At 41.1% G+C, this 23,363-nt stretch overlaps 1 protein-coding gene across 3 annotated transcripts; it reads left to right on the forward strand.

Annotated features, from left to right (window-relative positions):
• Positions 1-11,475: 11,475 nt before the first annotated feature.
• On the forward strand, positions 11,476-22,838 carry LOC115365163 (mothers against decapentaplegic homolog 4). 3 transcript variants are annotated; one of them, XM_030059998.1, is made up of 10 exons: positions 11,476-11,729; positions 13,200-13,675; positions 14,240-14,414; positions 14,819-15,073; positions 15,649-15,756; positions 15,911-15,961; positions 16,337-16,520; positions 17,227-17,395; positions 17,850-17,988; positions 19,380-22,838. In XM_030059998.1, the coding sequence occupies exons 2-10, from the start codon at positions 13,436-13,438 to the stop codon at positions 19,589-19,591; spliced, it is 1,533 nt and encodes a 510-aa protein (XP_029915858.1). In that variant the 5' UTR covers positions 11,476-11,729; positions 13,200-13,435; the 3' UTR covers positions 19,592-22,838. The 3 variants fall into 3 exon arrangements, with proteins under 3 accessions (XP_029915858.1, XP_029915859.1, XP_029915860.1); XM_030059999.1 differs by having other exon boundaries at positions 11,476-11,602; XM_030060000.1 differs by lacking the exon at positions 11,476-11,729 and adding an exon at positions 12,914-13,095.
• The last annotated feature ends 525 nt before the right edge of the window (positions 22,839-23,363 follow it).

The following is a 23,363-nucleotide window of genomic DNA, read 5'->3' on the forward strand; positions in this document are numbered from 1 at the left end:
AAAAAAATAAGAAGCAGCTCCTGTTTTGTAAACCCCGCTATGAAAATGTATGCGGTAAAATGTACAATCCTCAGTCTGCGATCAGATAGCTGAAAGCACTTTAGAGGGGTTGGATGGTCGGATGGTTAGCAACGATGCATGTGACACCAGCGGTGCCAAGTTTAAACCTCACATCAGCGAAATTGCTTTTCCACATCCAAAAGCGTTCCAAGAACAAAGTTGATGTTCAAACAACCAAATGCTGCGAGCATGACAGAATTCATCATCCTAACACTGACAAATTGTGAGCATGGAATTATAAAGTTCAGCCCGGGCAGAGAGCAGGTCTCAGATACTGAGCATCAAAGATTTGACATCCAAGCCGCCCAAACTGTTAGGCAGAGAAATCCAACTTTGTACATCCTCATGGAGCTCTGAATACAAAATATCAAAGTCCCCAGACGATTGGAAATCAGATTTTTTTTAAAGATGGCCCAAACATGATAATTCTGCATTTGGTTCTGTGTTGTTGACTGTTTACAACAGGGCGACCACAGTTTAATGGGAAACTAAATGAATATGATATTTCAAGGTAAAAAAATTCATTATCAAGTCACATAAAACTAGATGGCTCGATGGATGAGCCTGATGAAGGGATGAGTGAATCATCTTCATGTTTATTTTGAGTGTGCGATCACTTTTTCCACAGTTTTGTGATTTATTTATTTATTTATTCTTTAGCTTCAGTGCTACATGACATTCAGTAAATGAGACACAACAAATTAAATACATTTTGGTATTGTATTTTTTTTTATTATTATTTTAGAGAGCCAAGAAAGACACCATTATGTAAAATCTTACAGTATCAAGCAGAGACTTTAACACGAATTTAAAAATAATAAAAATAATAATAACATCCTGGATGAGATGATTTTTTTACAAGTGGGAACTGCTTGTGTTTTACTATTACTAAAGCTTCCACCAAATAATGTGCTTTTTGTAAGATATCATTGGACATGAATGCTTGTGTGTGTATGTGTGTGTGTATATGTGTGTGTGTGTGTGTGTGTGTGTGTGGGTGTGGGTGGGCCCATTAGCCCACAACCTCTCATAGCTTATGGGTTGGTGGTTTAGGAAAAAATTTCTCCAACCACAGCCACACACACACACACACACACACACACACACACACACACGCACACACGCACACACAAACACACACACGCACACACAAACACACTCATGTCAGGGTGTTTGGTTTATATGAGCAGTGTTTGTTATGATGTGTGTCGCATGATCAGGGTGTTTTGTGTGTGTGCATCTGTGCGTCTGTACATGTGGTTTCACAGGCGTGGCTATGTGTGTTGTGGTCAGTCAGTGTGTGTGTGTGTGTGTGTGTGTGTGTGTAGCGCTGTATAAGCCCGTCTTTATTGAGGTTTTATGATGAAACATGAAGACTGACTCTAATTCAAACCATATGACGGCACGTGTGTTTGATCTCCTCAAGCTTTCTGACTAACAGAGGGGCTCACGGTGTGTGTGGTCACACGTTCACGTTCCACATGTGATGGTCACACACATACACACACACACACACACACACACACACACACACATATACACACTAAACACCTATTCACCCTTGGATACTTATCTGCAGCTGACCCTGCATTTTGACTTTTCTGGATCTAATACAGTTTGTGCTGAAATGTATAGAGGAGGTGTGTGTGTGTGTGTGTGTGTGTGTGTGTGTGTGTGTGTGTACTTAAACCACTTTAGACCAATTTTTTGTTCACCAACTAGGACTACCTGCTGAAAACAAGCCAGATGAACTAGTGTCAGTCTTCCAAACAGAATGATATACAGCATTTTCTCCAACAGTCCGCCTGGTGGTCTGTCTCATTACAGCTAAAACACTATCGTCAAGTCAGAGTCCAACTCAAATTATAGTGATTCATTGGTAATTTATCAAAGTTTCACTGAAGTTAGGGCTAGGGCCACCTAATTATTGCTCCCTAGGCGTGTTGAAAATTAGCAGTTGACCCACTTGCACTGATCAGAGCTGAAGCCGATCGTCTCCCGGCCCTGATTCCGGGTTCAGAACAGGAATGAAATCCTGGGTTAACCCATTAGAGTCCCACCATGGCAGTGGGATTTCAGTTAAGAGTGAAAGGAGTAATAGATTTACATCTTGAGGATTGAGGATTTTGATGACATGACCCTTATATATGTAAATTAAAAAATATGTATCGGCACATATTTGCAGTGTGAACATGTGAAAAAGGAATTTAACTGTCACATATGGTGGCAGGTGAAAACATGGGGGAAAAAATGTTCACACTTTTTTGTAAGGGACTTATCATCAGAAACCCTCCACTTCTGGGACATATAGAGGTAAGTGCAAGGGTCAATAAAGAGTTAAAATCCTAAACAATGTGCAGTATTGACCATCTGAAGTGGGTCACCTAAAATTACTATAAAATAAAACTTTGTGTGTCACTGAATGTACCAGCTATCTTGATCCTTTAATTTAAAACCCAAACATCATCCTTGTGTGTCCTTGCACTTTTAATCTAAATAAAGACTGTGCATTTCAAGATGAGTGTGTGTGTATGTTTAACATGCATGTACATCCATCCATCCACACCTGGGGAAGGGGCCGAAACACAAGACTGGAGAACACAGAGGATTGGCTGAGGGAAACAGGGATAATGAGTTTAGCACAGGGCAGGTGTGGGCAAACGAGGCTGACACAGAGAGGGCACAGGAAACAAGGACACCAAAAACACAAGGAAACACTGGGAGAAACAGAAAGCACAGTCCAAACAAAGTCCAAAAACACAAAAGTCCATGGTAAAACAGCAGATCTGCCCCGAGGTGTCCTCCCAGTTGATCGTACCCAAAGCACCTCCCCAGGGAGGCGCCCAGGAGGTGACCCAACTAGATGTCCAAACCACCTCAGCTGGCCCCTTTCAATGCTCAGGAGCAGCGGCTCTATTCCAAGCTCCTCGTGGATGTTTGAGCTCCTCACCCTTTCTCTAAAGATTGATTTATTCACCATTTTGCGCTCACAAACCTACAGCATGAACAGCACAGCACGGTATCTGCAAATGGCACACCATCCATGGCTCTTGGTTGAAACAGCTTGATCAAACGGAGTGCGTCATGTACCTTCCATTTATGTCTCAAGGAAGTGACGTACGGGAAAATCACCGCCCCATCCTCGGTGGTCACGTCAACCAAGCATCATCTGCTTATCCAACACAGCCTCCACAGTGCCATGCCATGTTGTTACAAAAATTACAAGGTGCACGGCACGGCTACGGAGCCCTAGTTTGACCACCATTCAATGGCATTCAAGCCATAATTGTGTCATTCTGCCATCTGTGCCATGGACACCATAGTGCGCATACATTAGCCTTGAGGGTGTGTCCAGCCACCCTGCAGAGCAAACTTATTTCAGCCACTTTTATCCACAATCTCATTCTTCCAGTCCCTACCCAGAGCTCATGACCTTAGGTGAAGGCTGGAACAGAGATTGAACAGTAAATTGTGAGCTTGGCTTCTGGCTCAGCCCTCTTTCTTCACCACAACGGTCCAGTTCAACAACCACATGCCTGCTGCCGCCGCCCCGATCCACCTGTTCATCTCCCGCTCCATTTTGCCCTCACTGTGAACAAGACCTTGAGAGACTTGAATTTTTACTCTTGAGGCTGTAACTTGCTCCCAATTTGGAGGGGGCAAAATACTTTTTTTCCAGCAGAGAGCGATGGCCTTGGACTTGGAGGTGCTAAACGTCATCCTGACCACACTACACACGCAGCTTGACGAGGCCAAGTGAACCACATCATCACATCTTATACGCATGTGTACCTTGTAAATAGTTGCCTGCTCATCCTGCTCTCTCTATAGTTCTTCTTATCTGTGTGTGTGTGTGTGTGTGTGTGTGTGTGTGTGTGTGTTTATCTGTACGTGTGCGTCACACTAGGTGTTTCCTAACTAAGTTAAGAAAACAAGTACACCCATTCCTAATGCTGGCTCGTCCTCACACTCCTATAATTCAAACTCCCCTCCCTTTGAGAGCTTCATCCCTCTCTGTTTCTTTCTTCGTTTTCATGTATTCTTCTGCACGGTGGGTTTTCTTTTACTCATTTTTCTTCTTTCCATCATTCACACCCTTTCCTTCCTGTTCTTCATCTCTCTTCCTTCCTCTTCTCTCTTTCCTCTCGTCCTTCCCTTCCTGCCACTTTGTTGTCCTTTCCCTCTTGTCTTCTCCCTCTTCCTCCTTTGCCTCTCTGTCTCTCTCGATTTCCACCTCGCCTCTTGAGGTATCTTTTCCTCCTGTCTCTCTGCTCCTCCTCCTCCTCCTCGTCTTCCTCCCTCTCTTTTGTTTTCTCTCTGCTTCTCGCCAGTGTTTCTCCTGTGCTGATAGTCCCGTCTCAAGGGAGACCACACAGAAGAACAGAATAAAGCTGTAAACCCCTGATGGCTCCGTCTCTGTTTCCTATCACTGCCTTACAAGATTCATACATACACGCACGCACACCCACGCACGGACAGCACACCAACAAACAATGTCTCAAAGGCACACGCGGCACGGTACTGTGTGTGTGTGTGTGTGTGTGTGTGTGAGCGAGAGAGAGAGAATGCATTTGTCTATTTGTATTTATTGTGCACTGACTCTAAGCAACACAGTAATGATGCTTGTCATGTTCCATTGGGAGCAATAAACATTCAGTCTTACACACACACACACACACAAACATCTTCAGAGAAAATCATTCACATTTACACACAGTCAAATGGTGCATATATACACATATGGAAATAAACACTTTACAAGACAAAAGGGATGCATGGGAGAGGGACAAACACAAACACACACACACACACACACACACACACACACACGCATACACATTCATATGCAAACATACAAACAGTCCCGGGAGATCAGACGTGTGTGTTTCCTCCAGCTCTGACAAACTGTTACAGTCCTGAAATTAGTTTGACGGTGTTTCAAACCACATGCAGGCAAACCAGATCAGAGAAGACTTCGCTCCAAGAGTTGGATTTCTACTCCTGGAGTGGACACCGTCTCTTGTGACCTTTAATAAACCCCTAACAAAATGCTAAAAAGTTTCAAATGAAGCAAAATTCTATCATATCTCATATTAATGGAGTTTCAGCAAACATGGCAGTGGATGGGATTAACACATTATGTGTTGATGGACATGAAAGAAAGAGCAATGTAAAATTAGAGCCATTATTACTGCTTTTCCCAGTATATTCCCATCCTCTGGTTTGCCCAGTTGTATGTGATATTCTATAGTCACTTGCTATCAAAAAAATTTTGCATAATGTATTTTCCAATCAAGCACTTGCAGTAATTTGTGTTTGAGTTTGAGTTTATTAAGATCCCCATTAGCTTTTGCAAAGCATCAGCTATTCTTCTTGGGGTCTTTTCGTTTTCATAAGTGACAATACAAACCAACTGTAAAACACACATACTTAACACATAGAAAACAAGAACACATACACAAGACACATACTTAATACATACACATACACACCAAACATAAAAGTTACCCGCTCTTACATTGAATCAGCACAAAATAAAACAAAATATTTACTGTGTATCAAGTCACACAAAGATGCCAGGACCCAATTTACAAATCTACACTACTGATCAAAATTATAATCTAAATAATAATCTCTTCGTTTCACTTTAAAACTAACCATGTTTCTTTGTAGTGTGACATAACTAGGAAGGGCATTTCACTCCTTCATAGCTCTGCATAATACCGTACGTTGAGAGGGTGTCCTGGGTAAAATAAAATAACCTCCAGCAGCATGTCGAGTTGAGTAATTATGTATCTCTGAACTAAAAGATAATTTCCTGTAAAAGATATGTGGCATTTTTGTTGTTACAATGTTTCGAAGAAATACCATCAACAAATATGACATTCTATTCTTAACATCCAGCCAGCTGAGACTGGCATGCATTTGATAAAATACATTTGTACGTTTGGATAGAAACACAGCAACATTATTTTTTCTTTATTTTGTCTTTAATGTGGCTCCAGATGGAACTATTCTGTTCTTTTATTCGGGGCAGGGCTGTCGCTCTCAGAATTAGGTGGTTTCACCTGCAATTGAACCATCTTTACAAGTCCCATTTCCAGATATCTGAGTTGCCATAGTTAATTAGCTTACCTATTAGTTTTACTATTTGGGGCATAAAAACTTTAACGCTCGACATCTCAAAACTACCCTGAACACAGATGGAGGATTGTAATTCCAAGCTATGTGTGTTCATGCATGCAGTGTGTGTGTGTGTGTGTGTGTGCGTGTGTGTGTGTGTGTGTGTGTCTAGCCCTGGGCTGATTAGGGGAGGCATGTGGTGGCCATTTAGAAGAATTAGATCTGTCAGAGACATCAAGCACGACTAATTATTCTGTTAGCACACTTAGCACACTACTCTGCAGGGATAGAGAGAGCGAGGGGGGCGATAGAGAGAGAGAGAGAGAGAGAGAGAGAGAACTGCAGAGGGAAAGATGGAGGGAGAGGACAACTAGACAAACAAAAGATAAAGAGGTGAGAGATGGAAGGCAGATTTAAACATGGACAAAGATGAAGCAAGCCTGGCAAAAAGAGAAGAGAGAAGGGAAATCAGAATTAATATTAATGTCCAGAGAGAGTATACATTGTGTGTGAAGGATGGATTGAAAACAACGGAGAGAAGGAGCAGATATGGAGGTATGTTAGTGAGCAGCCCTCTTAGGAATGTGCAGCACACACAGCCACAGTTACAAGAGACAAATAGAGAGAAAGAAAAGGTGGGAAACAGAACAGAGAGGGGGAAGAAAAGAAGACAAGAGGGAGAGAGAGATGCATACATGGAGGGATGCGGGAGAGAGAGAGAGAGAGAAATGGGGGGTGGGGGGGGGTGACCTACCTCATGCCTTCACGGATGACTGCATTTGTATCCAAACATCCCAACATGCACTGCTCTGCCACTCCAGGCGAAATCACCCTGCAGCACCCAATCAGCCGTGGCCTTTTACCACCTCGCCGTGGGGCTGAGTGTGTCAGCGAGTGTATTTGTGTTTGTGTATCTGCAAGTGTGTGTGTGTATGTGTGTGTCTGTACGCATGTGAGTACAAGCGTGAATGTGCACACACTCTTTGCACATCTGTTTGTGTGTGTGTGTGTGTGTGTGTCTGTGTGTGTTTATGCATACAGACCTCCTCACTGCGCTGCCTCTCTGATTTATCCTCAAACAGACAGCTCACCCATCTCCTCTCGCTCTCTCTCCCTTTTCTCCATCCACCCCTCCACTCCTCTCTCTATCACCGGCTCCCTCTCTCCACCAATCCATTCATCTTCCACTTCCACCATCTTCAGCGTCTAACTCTCTCTCTCTCTCTCTCCCTCCCTCGTCCCCTAAATACACCTCTCAATTCATTTCACTCCTCTCTCCCTCCCTCATTCCCTATTTACTTCCCACAGGGCAGACAATTTCTTGCATCCTACTGAAGTGGAAAGATTTCAGATTTAATACACGGTCTCTCATGTGATGTGCTCTGGCTTCAGAGGGAGAGGTGAGGGAGGAAATGAGAGAGGAGGAGGGAAGGAAAAGAGGGAGAGAGGGGAGAAGAGGAAGGTGTGAAGATGAAGTTGGAAAGTTTTGGTGAGGGAAAGAGAGGGGAAAGTGGGAATAAAGAGGAGGATGGATGGATGGATGGATGGATGGATGGACAAGGGAGCAGTGAGAATAGATTGATGGAGGGCAGGAATGAGGTACAGCATGGAAGAGGAGAAAAACGTGGGAGAGGGGATGAAGGGGAAAATATTAGGAAAGAAAAGGTGGAAAGAATTGGGAATGTTGAGCAAATAGAAAAGGTGAAAGAGGTGAGGGAGAAGAGGAGGAGGGGGAGGGCAGGTGGAGCAATGAAGAGACTGTACAGTAGGAAACAATGGATAAGAAACATGCATAACAATACACAGCATTAAAAATTTATCATTTGGAAAGAGACAATAAACAATAAGAGCGATGTAAAAAATTCAAACAAAAATGTGGCACAGGCCCAGCTGACCTGATAGTGAGGGGATGGTGATTCCAAAGTGAGTAATCTTGGCGCAGGGTATTGGGTTATAAGTTCAGAAATATCAGAGGGAGCCATGCCATGGAGGGCTTTCAGTATGATCAGGAGGATCTTTGTTGGAATTTTGAAGCGCACAAGGAAACCTGTGTAAGTTGGCCAGAATCGGGGTAATATGCTCTCTTTGTTGAGTGTTTGTCAAAAGCCTGGCTGCTGCGTTCTGCACCATCTGAAGGCGAGCAACAGCAGACTCACTTAAACAAGAAAATATTGCGTTACAGTAATCCAGGCAGGAAGAGATAAAAGCATGGATGATTTGCTCTACGATGTACTTGGGCAAAACTGAACTGATTTGGGCAATATTTCTGAGTTGTAAGGAACAAGACTGAACCGATCTCTTAATGTGATGGTCAAAATTCTGATTTTGTCAAACACAACACCAAGATGTCTAGCAGGGGCTGTCAGTTCATCCTGTTTTCCCAGCAGAGCAAAAGAGAGTGACAGAGACAGAGAGAGAGAGAGAGAGAGAGAGAGAGAGAGAGAGTCACATCACATCATGTATGCTCCGCTCTTGTCTGTTTATATTTATGTTTGTGAGTGTGTCGATTGATGTGTAATGCTCACTCACACGTTCTCATGTCACTTGAGCACTTAGACACACACACACATACACACACGGCAGTCATATGTCCTGCCTCTGTGGTACGGTTGTCATGGTGACGTATGATAGTCTGGTCAACCTTAGCATCACCAGTGTGAGGAGCGTGAATAAAATCAGTTACAGTGTCTTGCTTTTTGTGGGTGTGTGTTGTCTTGTGTGTGACTTTCCAGGCATGCAAAAGGTACGCACTGATTGGTTAAGTTAGCTGCTCAACACGAAAGTTGCATGACGACTGATAACGCTGTAAACCACTTGGAAAGTCATGACGTTTTCTGGAAACAGCTGATTTTCACTTGTTAGTCTCTGTCCCCCATGTGAGATGGAATATAAAATCCACATTTAAAGCATAAATCCTTTTTTTCCATGTGATATTCAGATGATGCTTCAGCCCGGATGGCAATGGCTATGGTTTCTGCAACATTTGCAACAACAACAACAGCAACAAAAAACATCAGCCGGTCTATGTCTAATGGCGAAAGGATAGCAGTCACAAGGGCAGCAGCCACATTTCACAGCTCATGATCAATTCATGTTTAATCACCTTCAACAGCAACTTTGATGTTCAGATTTTGCCCAGAATATGAAACATGTCATGGTTATCTCTGTGACTCCCATTCATTTATGATTACAGAGCACTAAACTGGGTTAAATTTAATATTTGTAACTATTACCAGGAAGTCACAATATTCATTCCAGTTTTATATGGTTGTAAACCTGCCGTTGTGTCAAGGGATTATATAAATACCGCGTGAAAATGAAACACATGTAAAAGTTTGGAGTACTATAATCTTTCCAAACACCATTCAACATTTCCGACAGTTTCAGCTTGTAGGATTGCTGCAAAGTTGGTCGAATGTGCCTTTAATTACATGTCCTGCTGGAAGTGGAAGTGTCTGTCTGGAAGTGGAAGTGTCTGTAATGTCTGTATGTATTTGTTGTTGTGTAATGTTTTTATGTAAATAATTTTAGCACCCTGCCCAGGGACCACAGATGAAAATTAGCAATATAGCTAACTCTGGTACATGATCTGTTCTGTACATTGCCCCTGTCAAATAAGGCAATAAACTAAACTAAACTAAACTTAACTGTCTCAGGAAAGTGTGGCAACACCAAAAAGTTATATTTTTTCCCAAATAAATTCACTTTGGATCACAGCATTTTTATATCATCTTTTATATTACCCTGAGTCATGAAACGTCCTTGATATTTAAAGGACACTTACAAATCAGTCGAAACACAAAGCTACTACATGAGATTTTCAGAAAATAATTATTGGTAATCGACTGACGATTTTTTTCCAGCTCATATCCGATTTGCATGACAGGGGTCATCTGACTTCCAGTCCATGTTATTAAAAGAACACAAGTAATTTGCTAATGATAGCACATTAATTTAAAGTTTCTATTTTGGTTGCATATGAAAACCTGAGCACACCAAAACTTAAATAGTGAACTCTAAATTAAGGAAACATTTCAGTGAAGCTCTCCCTGCACTGCCACTCACAGGCGTGCAGCAGAGAGCACAGTTTTTAGGCTGGTGAGTACTGCCCCCTGCTGGTCAGGATGGAAACTCTCAAACTAGCGCTTTCATGCATTAGTTATTAAATCACAATAATTGGTTGTGATGTTTTGTTTGACTTGTGAGGAATTCTGCACCCTCCCACCCCCCAACAATATCTTTTATTTTCAAGGAGTTACTGAAATGAGGGAACAATAAATAAATAAATAAATAAATAAAAACTGTTACACATCTTTATAATTAATAATACACTTATTAGAATAACTTTGCTGCTCTACAGTACTTTCATGGTTAGGGTTTAAGGGTAAAATTCAGTATACATAGGCAGACCTAATCAGGTATCATGTACAGTTATACCTACTTAGGTGTACAGTTAGGTATACAGTGTAATCACACAGTAAAACACTGGAAGAAGGGTATTTACACTGAAATTAAATGCTAATACACTGGAATAAAACCATAGTTAAGTTCAGAGTAACCTTAAAAAAAAAAAAAAAAAAAAAAAAAAAAAAGTATCCTTGAATCTTTAAATTGCCCTTCCAAATATTTTAACCATTTTTCTTTGCTAATAAGGTTTAGTTGGGAATTTTTTTTCTTTCTGGCTAGGGCAGGCTGGGTAAGTCAGCTTGTCTTGTAATGTCTTGTGCTTTGTGATTTTTTTAATTGCATACTATTGCAGAAACAACCCATGAACTAAAAACTGAGAAAAGAGAATATAGGGATTATGAGTGGCAAATGAACTCATGGCTTTGGTGGAAGTGCAAAAAATAAGGAAGATCTCTTTTTTATCAGTTTTTGATCGCTGCAGGTTTTTGTGCCCTGTGAAAAGCATATTCTGTATCTTGATAAAACAATATACAGAATATCCCTATAATTCCTTCACAGGACTATTATTCATTCATTTCCAAAACTACTTTTAGTAGTAGTAGTAAGTTAGAACCAAACGAAATACAACTGCCCCACTCCGAAATTAAATTAATCTCTCCATGTTCAGATTAACATATTGATTCATACTTCAAATTGCCAAACTGTTGTTGATCGGCTGCTGTGTCCTCATGACAAACATCGCTCCATCTTTGTTTACATATGACCACAGCCTTGAAAACAACAATGACGTGCTCCTGTAGGAAAGCCCTAGTGGGCCTGTTGAGTAATGTGACACTGCTGTCCTACTTTGCGCATGCACACCGCGCCATTGAAGGAAATAGTGCGGTGTGTATGTGTGTATGTGTGTGTGAGAGTGTGAACTGGGTCGGGAGGGAGCAGAAACCCTGACACGAAATCTGTGATTTGAGTCTCAGGCGAAGTCCGGTCACACCTGCGCTCCTGTTTCGAGGATGTAAGGAAACATTTGCTGGACATTAATTTTTTCCATCTTGTTTTTCTGAGCGATTGTGCAACTGTACGCGGATAATCCAGGAGGCGTACATGATCTGCACAGCCCCGACATCGGCCCCGTCGGCACGGTAACTTGGGGAGAGACATGGTGCTCCTGCTAGCTAAGCACTAGCTAACTCAGAGGGTAGCTTGACTGCTAGGTAGTTAAATTTAGTTCTCAGTTTTTAACGATACAACAGTCATCACTGTGACTGTTTTGGGCGCATAAATACGCTTATTCCAGCCGCTTACCGTGCAAATTACCAAACAAATCACTGTGTTTGTCGTTGCCTGAAACTGTCAATAACAAATCCACCAGCTAATGTAACGTTAGCTTGCTGCGTTAGCGGTTAGCTGGCAAGATTAGTGTCAAGGTAACGGAATTGAAGTGATTTCCGGTTAAATTTTTCCAAAATAAAGGCGTTTTTGTCGTGCATCTGTGACAGCTTCTGAGTGTATACAGCAGTGACAGGAATTAACTAGGGATGTCAGCTGATGTAGTTGAAAAATATTCATATTCTACTGTACATTGTCATATAACATGTTGCTGCAACTCAAGCTTTTCAAGTGACAACAAACATGTCGCTGATCACAAGTAGTCAAATATAACAGTTACTTCAGTAAACTTAAGTAATACATCTATAACAATATTCCTAGTATTTGTGCATATGAGTTCAAACTTACAATGTAAATTATTTACACAGGTTATGATAGGATAGATTTATGAAGTGGGAAACATCCTTCCAGGTTGTTTGATGCAAGTTTTTTTTTTTTTTAATGATATTGTTAGAGTTGGCAGCCTAATACACAGAATGCATTTTAAAATGTGTGCCGTGGACCTTCCCTTTTGTCTGTAACTTTTAAAAATATACTGTTGTCATTCTGACATCAGGATATCCTTCAATCCAAATATACCAACGCTTGTTGACATCTCTCAAAGTTGTTAGATATGCTTTTTCTGTAATATCTAATAAATTTGTTAAAGTTAACACCATGTACTATTATAAAAAGTAACCTTTTCTAAGGCATACCTTTGTTGAGTTGTATTCTTCTACTTTGTACTACTTACACATGGCTTTGTCCAAATTTCTAGACAGTACATTTTAAGCTTTTATTTTGAAGGCAACGCTTACCTACTTCCGACTTTGTGTCCATCTCTGTTAGCTTTACGCAGTTTCCTCAAGCTTATATGAGCCACACTGGCGCCGCTAACATGTTAGCGGACCGAACAGCTAAAAGTTTATACCTCGAGTAAACAGTTCTGTGTGTTCCAAAACTTATTTGTTGTTTTTAAAAAATGGCTGCTTCACTATTTAGGTAACGTTAGTTGGCGTGCCAGCGTTATGCAGCCAGTATCTCGACAGCGTGATAAATTTAGGTTCATGCTTTCCGCCAGCCACCCAGGTTCAAAGTAAACAGACACGTTGAGAGTGTTTGTCGGTCTTCACTGCTGAGGTGTGGCGCTGGGACTGGGATATTAGTAATATTAGTAATAAAGTGTGTCTGATTCTGATGTAGCTGGGCAGTTCTCTAACGTCGCCTGTCATCCTCTCTCTCAGACCCTGTTGTCTCTGCTCCTGAAGCTGACGGGTTTGTGAGCACCTGTGAACAGGACTGTCTGCTGACTATTCCCACGTGGACCCAGTCATCCCGGTGACCCATGTGATGTGAAGACACCCCATCTGCTTATGCTCTCTGATGTCGTGTCTCACGGTATAAAGTGTACACCTGTGCCTGGGTCAAGAGACCTCCTTCATCCTGTCTCTTAGAAACGCAGCCACGCTCTGAAGCCAGCATGTCCATCACCAACACGCCTACCAGCAATGACGCCTGCCTGAGCATCGTGCACAGCTTGATGTGCCACAGGCAGGGTGGTGAGAGCGAAACCTTTGCCAAGAGGGCCATCGAGAGCTTGGTGAAAAAGCTGAAGGAGAAGAAGGATGAGCTGGACTCGCTCATCACTGCTATCACCACCAACGGGGCCCATCCCAGCAAGTGTGTCACCATCCAGAGGACACTGGACGGGCGGCTGCAGGTAGGAGCATCAAGATATGTTTATTTTTTGTGTTTGCTTTTACAGCCCCAAAACTTTTACATTTTATACAGAGTACCCAAATGTGAATAGCTTTCCTGCAGTCCTGAGGTAGTAATTTCATAACATCTTTGTTCCCCTCTCCTTTTAAACTGAAGAGTTATTTAAAAGTAACATAAGGACATAGTAGATAATGAGTTGTGAAATCTTTGTTTAAGGCCTTAAAAATGCAGAAGGCTGCAGGCTTTTGTTTTAAAAGTCATGAGTAATAAGCAGTTAGAAGTTATGTTTTGGGAACTCTCTCTGCAGTGGACCGTATTTTTAAAAAGTATTTCAACACAGATGTTTTTACCCAGTTGTCACAAGGCTCATCTTACAAAGAAAAATGTGCAAACAGTTAAGCAAGCGGTGCTCTCTTTCTTCCAACAATACATAAGTTTAGCCTCAGCCAGAAAGACTGAGGACTGATTATTCTCCCAGTTGTTAAGGAAATCTTCCCCTTACTGATCTAAGTGGATATTGTAACTGATGTTGTTTTTCCGGGTCATTTGCCTGCTCTGTTCCCAGGTGGCCGGACGAAAAGGCTTCCCTCATGTAATCTATGCCAGGCTGTGGAGGTGGCCAGACCTGCACAAGAACGAACTGAAGCACGTCAAATACTGCCAGTTTGCCTTTGATCTCAAGTGTGATAGCGTGTGTGTCAATCCTTATCACTATGAGAGAGTCGTGTCTCCTGGTATCGGTGAGTAACAGAGAATTTTATCTGGCAATTACTGTTTTCAAAGCAATTTAAACGCCTAACACAACAGTGACAGGCCTTGTCTTTGTCTATTCTTAACCTTATTCATGATATCATGTTATCATTTAACATGATAACATGATATCATGAATCAATGATAAATCACTAATTTCTATAGATGACATGTAATTTACGTAGATTTATTCAGCCCACAGGCTATATCACCAGAATTGGATATAATTGGATATAAAGGGATGCCCATGATTGTTTGTTCACATAGGGCCTTTTAGCTGCATATATGTGGAGCCTGCGTGAGGTTCAGTCCATCATGTGTTTGAACCTCTAACTAGGGCGTTGCCAGTGCCTTGGGCGACCCATTTGTTTGATTTTTTTTTCTCTGTCCTTAGACTTATCAGGGCTGACTCTGACAAGTTCTGGACCCAGCGCAGCGCTGATGGTGAAGGATGAGTACGATTTCGATGGGCAGCCCAGTCTGCCTTCCATCGAGGGAGGGCATTCCATTCAGACCATCCAGCACCCGCCTTCCAGCAGCCGTTCGGCCCCGTCTGACTCCTTCGGCACCCCTACCCTGCTCCCACCCTCTGAAGCCTCCACCACTGCCTCAACATCGTCCTTCCCTGCCATCGCTGCTGGATCAGGGAGTAAGATGCAGTGTTAAAATAATTAACTGTGTGTGTGTGTTTGGCTGTCTCTCTCTAACTTCTGTGCATGTTGCTGTCTATGAGCCCATTTGCCCTTTTTCTTGTTTGCATTTATACTAAATGATGGCAAAAAATAATATATTAATATGTTATCTTTGTGTTTCTGGGTCTTTGTGTGTCTGTACGTATAGTGTATGTGTCTGTGTGATAAAAGTCTGTCCTGGCTTTGCTGACAGGAACAGGCTGTGAGATATGACTAGCTCATAGTATATAATATGGAAAATTTTGTATGTGCTCTCAGAAATTGTCACTTTTTGAACATCAGTTTAAACTTCTGAATTCAGAAAAAAATAATTAAAACAAAAAAAGCTAAATGTCAATTGGTTGGGAGTGGGACCATTTAACTAGACAGGTTCACTGATAAAACATTCTCACTTAAAGCAAGTACCTGGTAAAGTAGTGTCAAGTGTTGTTGTGAATGAGAGTTTGAGGACCACTTGTGTGAGGAGCTCTTGAGAGTTTTATTTTTTCCATCTGTAACCTCCACCTGACCTCTGTTCCCATTTTCTCCCCAGATGCCAGCTCCACCTGGTCGAGGAACAACAGCTTCACCCCCAACATGCCCCATCACACCAACGGCCACCTACAGCACCACCCACCAATGCCGCACCCGGGACACTACTGTAAGTACACTCACACACCTCGTGCTCACACAGTCATTACTGCTATAAGTACATACATACACATATTCAATCAAATTCCTCACTGTAATGTTAGACAAAGTGGGCACTTACATTTTTGGTTAATGTCATATCTCTTTGTTTCTTGCTCCATCAGGGCCAGTGCATAACGAGCTAGCATTTCAGCCTCCCATATCCAATCACCCAGGTGAGAACACACACAACCTGCAATTATGTAATCCATGGGCTACATTTTCTGGCAAGAGAAAAAGACAAATTTCTCCACAGTTTTGACCAGCAGTATATTTTTTTCTTCAAACATTTTTCTCCAAATTTATGGTAATTACTGTCCATGTTGCCTGCATGTGATGCTTTCAAAAGCTGCCCATATTTTATAGATTTCAAAGTGTACCACAAGGCTTAGTGTTGAGTTTGACAGCATTAATATCAATATTTAAAGAGCAAAACTGTTCCTGCTTTGTGCACAGTTTGTTTACGTCATACTCTCTTGCTGTGTCTGGATTATATTCCTTGTACAAGTTATTGCTAGTTTCTTAACACTAGGTTCTCCCGTCTGTCCCAGCTCCTGACTACTGGTGCTCCATTGCCTACTTTGAGATGGATGTTCAGGTTGGTGAGACATTCAAGGTGCCCTCCACCTGTCCAATTGTGACGGTGGACGGCTATGTTGACCCGTCAGGTGGAGACAGGTTCTGTCTGGGCCAGCTCAGCAACGTACACCGCACTGAGGCCATTGAAAGAGCAAGGTATGTGACTTAATTTAAAGACAGAAGATGTCAAAACTTAAGGGGGAAAGTTGATGGTTAAAAGGCTTTTTGGTGCAACATAACATTTCAGTGTAATTACGAACGCTATTAATTACAATTTATATTAGAATAGGAACAATAAACACATGCCTTTATATTAAGTAAGATAAGATAAGATAGTAAGAAGACAGCTTTATCATTAATAGTATTCGTGGGTATAAAATAATGCAAATCCAGGTAAATAGTAGCTGATAAAACTGTTCAGATATAGCCCTTACAGCACCTCTGTAATGGGCCTTGTTCTTGTTGTAATACTTTTCATCATTGATCATCGAGTTGACATGTCTGTTTAAGTTGGAATATGTTTCAAGATTTTAGACTTAAATGGATGTTTCAAATGGATGTCTCTTACCCTTAGTGTCATCTATTCATCCAAATAGTTTCTGTGTGACTTGGTGAGATACGGAGTTTTCTGTGATCCTCCCTGTCTCCTGCCGTCCCCATAGAATGGAGTAGCTGGAACTTGTATATATCTGCTCAGCGGGGAAGTTGATAAATACAGTTTGCTGATGTTTTTTGGCAGGAAATATTTCCAGGGAAACTCATTCTTTGTCATTCTATTTCATTCTCTCCTTTTTTCTTCCCCTCCTATGCCTGGCTATCTCGGTCTGCTTCCCTATTTCCTTTCCTCTTACTCTCCCCTCAGGCTTCACATCGGTAAAGGGGTCCAGCTGGAGTGTAAGGGTGAGGGAGACGTGTGGGTGCGATGCCTTAGCGACCATGCAGTGTTCGTTCAGAGTTACTATCTGGACAGAGAGGCAGGCCGTGCCCCTGGAGATGCGGTTCATAAAATCTACCCCAGCGCTTACATCAAGGTGAGGACATCAGAGAAGATTTCTCAAGGTTTCACTCCTCACCTCACCTCTCTAATATTCTCTCTGCAATGAGCTCACACTCCTTGTACTATAAAAAGAGGTTATCATCCAGCGTTGGCATTCATACATAATGCTTGAGAAACTAGAGTCCCAACCTCTCATCCTTAGCCATGTATTAAGATTTTCTGCTGCTACAGATTCTCATTGTTGTGAATTCTATACACTAATTATGAGTGTTTGTATTCCAGCACTCTTATTTTTGGAAGCTGTGGGATAAGGGTTGATTTTTAGATTGTTTCCAGTCCTTTTTCTATCACTTACATCATGATATGTGGACTTATTATTGTATGTAAAGTGATTAAACACTAGGCAGTCTTGGAAATGGGGATGTAAATGCTGCTAAATGTATACATTGTACAGACCTTGTGTTTTCTCTTGTCTCTTTCTCTTGCAGGTGTTTGACCTCCGTCAGTGCCACAGACAGATGCAGCAGCAGGCCGCCACAGCCCAGGCAGCAGCAGCTGCCCAGGCAGCCGCTGTGGCTGGGAATATACCTGGACCTGGCTCCGTTGGAGGGATAGCCCCGGCTATTAGTAAGACACAGATGCACACTCACTCACACACACACACACACAACACAGACAGATGTTATGACAGTGTGACATGGATCAGTGGGAGGGATCACTTTAACTGATGATGTGCAGGCAAATTCAGGACAAATTTTGCTGGCAATGAGTGTGACAGTAAAACGGATTCATCTGCATGGTTTTGTGGTAATCATCTTATGATCTGTTTGCCCACATAATTTGAGGTTATAATTCATATTTTAAATAATTAACTAATGTTTGACAGCACTGGTGTTAATTAAGTTACCATCTAAGATTGTTGCTATACATAATTTGCACAGAAATAGAAACAAAAAAATGAAATCAGAGATTATGTAAGTTAAAGTTCAGTTGGGCCCCCATTACAATGTCATGAACTGGCCTTGGCATTGTTTTAAATACAGGGAAAGTTACCTGACCTTGTTACTTTTTTTTAAGCTGAATCTTTGATGGCTTGGCTGGTTATTCCATGAGACCATTGCTCTAAAAAATGGCTGCAAAATCTTCTCAAAATGTTTGCATTAGGGGTTTAACAATATATCTTTTCATAGTACTTCACAAGGCAAAAACGCAGTATTGTACATGGTGATATGTCACAATACACATTGTGGAGAGCTGCACTCAGTATTTAAAAAGTATTTTTTTTTTTTAAATCATTGTATTTGGAGTGTAGGGCATCCAGTGCACAGCCAAAAAGTGGAGAAAAATAAAGTAAATCTATAAAAAAATTAAGCCTGGTTGGTTATGTAATTAAGATATCACTTTATTTATTTGTTAATTTTATTTTATTTTAAATGTGGTAAAACTGCCACAACACATTTTGGTTACAATTTTATACCTCTGTTAAAGTGTTCAATTGTCTACAACAGTGGTCAAAAGATACATTTGTTTAAAATGTCATGAAGTCAAGAAGAAAACACATTGCATTGATTACTTCTCATAAATTAAAAAATAAATAAATAATTTTTTTTCATATTTTTCTCAATACACATTTGTTCTAAATACTGTAAGATGAATCCTGGACCCTGTATTGAATTGTCAGCTGTGTGAATTGTTACACCCTGAATGCTTGCATGTTGTTACTTTGACTTGCACTTTTATGTTTATTAGAGACATCTAGTTGGTATGAGTCACTAGGTTATCAGTTCTATAGATCCGAGATTCATGAAAGATTCATTTTATGAAACATCACATGAGCTTTCACATCAAGCTAGGAAAGCAGGTGAGGGAAATGCCACATTTGGTGTCAGGTGTCCACAACAAAAGCAGTGGCATACTTATCTGATTGCAGCTTCTCGTCCTCCTGGATTAAAAATGAAAAACAGTACACTGCTTCTTCTTCTCTTTCAACACTTTCTTCACTGCCACTCTCCTCCCAGGTCTGTCAGCTGCGGCTGGTATCGGGGTAGACGACCTTCGAAGGCTGTGTATTCTCAGGATGAGCTTCGTTAAAGGCTGGGGTCCCGACTACCCCCGTCAGAGCATCAAGGAAACTCCCTGCTGGATCGAGATCCACCTGCACAGAGCTCTGCAGTTACTGGACGAGGTTCTGCACACTATGCCTATAGCTGACCCACAGCCGTTGGATTGAGACCTGTGTAGGTCGGCCACGCCCCTGCATCGTACCCTGACACACAATGGAATGGCGATGGAACGTCTTCCCGACCTGAACCGTTTTGGGTGGGTTGGAAAGGCCGCGGCAACATCATTTGTGGCATTGAAGTTGTCTCCAGTGACAAATTCTTCCAGATGGCGTATGAGGCTTCTTCATGCACTGTTGGCTCCACCCTTGCTTATTAAATAGGGATAACACTAACATAGACCAAAGCCATATATCCAAGATATATTTAGATTAATTTTTGATAAATGGCTTTGACGTGTGATGACTGGAACAGAGAGTTGCTAAACTTAGACAAAGATATCACCAAGAGTTAGTTACTGGACAAAGCTTCATGCCATGATGATGGCTAACCTGTTACCTGCAGATTTCAACAATGAAACTGGATCAGACACAGACTACTCAGCACAGCTGACTACTGACAGATGTTATATCTACAGAACTAAACCAGGATATTACAGCGCTGCACAGTGGGGGATACCTATATCTGGTCCTCGGGTTCCCCTACTGCTGTTTTTTGTTTTTTTTAATTCTGCCAGGTAGTTTTCTTTGAGCTGACCAATCAGGGACTGATTTTCACCTTGGATGCCAGGTGAATGCTGTTAGCTCCCTGGCAGAATAGAAAACCAGCAGTAATCTGGACCCTGAGGACCAGATGTGAGGAACACAATTGTACAAGGTACCTGTCGCTGAACCTCGTTGTCGAGATGATGTTGAGGACAGCTGAGCTGGACTGGCTCAAAATAAGATGCATGCAGCTACAGCCATCCCCTTGTACAAGAATGTCACAGAGAATGAAACAACTCACAGCATGCCTCAAGATCATGAACTAGATCAAGGTGAAGTCTAACCCAGGTTATGGACTACTCTAGGTCAGGTGTTGTCAAACTACAGGTTTAGACCCAAAAACAGTTACAGTTGTAAGTCTATTCCTGGAGCATGCACCCACAACAAACAACAGTTGTTGTTAGGCACAATACCAGAGCAAAGGTGGAGCCTCTGGTCGAGGTTTTTGGATCAGACAATGAACCCTACACCCCCGTTTTTGGACTGGGGTCCTACTGATACAGGATTTTTGGATGCAATAACTAACAGTTTATGGAGCAAAATTCTTCATTAGTGATTTATTTGCTTTTATTGCTTTTTGTGATTCTATAATTTTTGCATCATTCATTCAGTTTAGCCTTTTAAAAACAAGTGATAGCGGATAATCTGATGGCTGTTTTAGTGACACCTGTAATTCACTGGTCACATATAGCAGTGGTCACATCCCATCATTTACAGGGGTAGTTCCTGCTTTGTAAAAATGACCTCTCTTATGCTGCCACCAAGAATGAATCTCTTCCTACTTTCCTCTTTTTCTTTGACACTGTTTGGGGAGGGGAACTCCACTGGGAGGCCCGGGTTCAACATGACTGGAGTGAGAAAGCACAGGAGAAGAAATCCGTTAATTTAAGCAGACAGTTTTTGGTTTTGGCACACCAAATTACTGTCTGCTTGGAAACATAAGAAGGCCAGTTTGGTCATGAGAACCAGTAAATTTGCAGGCGTGCAGGAATTTGCTGAAGTTCCATTCATTTATAGGAACCATGTGAAACTGAATTTTAAGAAAACTATTTTTTAGTTAATTTTTAAGACATAAAAAAAATCTCAAAGCATATCAGTCTGTTTCTCCACGCCAGTCGAGTCATGGTAATTAAATGTATCATGACTTGGTACCCACACACGTGCTACTTAATCCATTTTTACACTCTTGTGTATAGTTTACTGACAGAAACAGAAGGGGAGAATTTTAAGTTTCCCAGCAATAGTGATATATTTTCTTGTTTTCATTTTTGTTGCTTTCAATAATTAATTTGTATTTTCTTTTAGCACTTTATTTTTTCTTGTTTTAATTCTATAGCCCTTATTTGAGGTTGTGTGGTCCTGCAATATGAATAAGGGATTGAATAGGTTGAATTATATTTTATGTAGAATTGCCAGCAGAGGCAGCGCTCTGATACATTTGTATTGAAAACACACATAACACTAAGACACCTTTTTAAAATTTGATTTTGCCCTTTCACTCTTTAGGTATTTACACACATCTTGAGGGTATCTTTTGGCTGTTTTGAGTTGCAAGCTTTGTTTTTTTTTTTTTTTTCATCTCCATGTAAATAACTTTCTTTTTGAAATGCATGTCAGTGTTTGCATGAATGGTGAGTAGTAATGAAAAATGGACCCCCACACACACACCCCATCACCCCACATAAAGTCTTGAAATTCCCCTATAGTGCATGGGGAGACTAAAACACCCAGCAGCCAGCCAATGGAATGCTTCCCTGACCAAGTAAACAAATAGACAACAGCATATGATATCACTAACTTGTAAAGTATTGATTTGACCATAAACCCTAAATCACCCCGATCCTCCCTGCATGTGACACATTTTATAATGTTTTTTAGCCACTTGTAGATTACACAAATTGATTTCTGTTAGACCACTAATGTTTAGACTCAAAAGAATCTAACCACATTTGTTCATTTTGACACTGAATACGTTCATTCTATGGGTCTTTAAACACATCCCTTACATTTAAGATAAGGAGGACAAGGAAAACTGTTGGAAAATAGATGTAAATTTGTCTTTACTGTATTATCCCTTTAACAGGAGTGTTAATGGTTGTATGATGTATTTTTGGCACAGCACTGACTGCGTTTTACAGCTGAAATATTGGTGGAAGGACATGTTGGCTATGTTACAATTTTCTGTTGGAATTTGGGCCTTTTTTTTTTTTTTACCGAGTTGCTTTGTTGTCCCAGGCTTTTGTTCTGCATTTTTGTCCCATCCATAATTAACAGTTTAACTTCTTCTGGACAGCATTATCAAAAAGCTGTTAGTACTGCATGAGAACAGGACTGAACATTATGATTCATTGCCTCACAGAACCAGTATAATTATGCCTTTGATTGAATGGCAAGAAACCGGACATTTTATGATCACAAGATGTTTCTGAGAGAGAACTGTTGCTGAATAGGATCTGGAGAGATAACCTGTTATCTTTTACTTTGCTCTAAGTTGGACAGAGACATTTTTATATCACTTGCAGTTACTATAGGAGCCTATAGACCTTCAGCCCAAAAGGCCTGAAGGTGACTACTATGACAAATTTCAGATATAAATTTTACCTGTATTTCTTATGTGAGATTCTATTATTAAACATGACCTGATGTTCTGTAACTTGTGTCCTGTTCATTCTCTTAGCCAAAATGCTTACACAGAGAAAGTGGTGGAACATATGAGAACTGTGATGTGTCGTATTTAAATTGACAAGAACATCTCAATCAAACCAAGTTCAGATTAAAACAACCTCAAGATGTAGCCGTCATTCATTCACATTTACTTTGTGATCCTAACAGAAGCAGTCTTCAGCCAAACACTTCCTGCAATGCATTATGTGGTCAAGATTTTAAAAATCTTGGCTTTTAAAAAAGGTCATGTTGGGTTTCAAGATGGAAGATAGTGAATAAACAATAGTGACATCCTGAAGCTACTTGCAGATTTTGGTCTCAAGTACTGAAATTGACTCAAGTGTCCTGAAACTCTGAGAGGGCAGGATGTAAAATGCAGAAGTGAGACAAGATGTCAGACTTCATGTACATCAATAAACTTTCAAAATGAAAATGGGAATGCATGGATGGCTAGACAGACAGATATACCGTATTTCACCAATTAATCGCCCGGGCGTTTAATATGCAAAATCGA

Source organism: Myripristis murdjan, chromosome 9 (assembly GCF_902150065.1).
Source record: "Myripristis murdjan chromosome 9, fMyrMur1.1, whole genome shotgun sequence".
NCBI lineage: Eukaryota > Metazoa > Chordata > Actinopteri > Holocentriformes > Holocentridae > Myripristis > Myripristis murdjan.

Excerpts from the sequence above, each read along its gene's own strand:
- LOC115365163 (XM_030059998.1), top strand. The coding sequence starts at position 13,436 with ATGTCCATCACCAACACGCCTACCAGCAATGACGCCTGCCTGAGCATC. Across the intron at positions 14,415-14,818 it reads AGTCGTGTCTCCTGGTATCG|ACTTATCAGGGCTGACTCTG; the intron begins GTGAGTAACAGA and ends CTCTGTCCTTAG. Across the intron at positions 16,521-17,226 it reads GAGGCCATTGAAAGAGCAAG|GCTTCACATCGGTAAAGGGG; the intron begins GTATGTGACTTA and ends CTCTCCCCTCAG.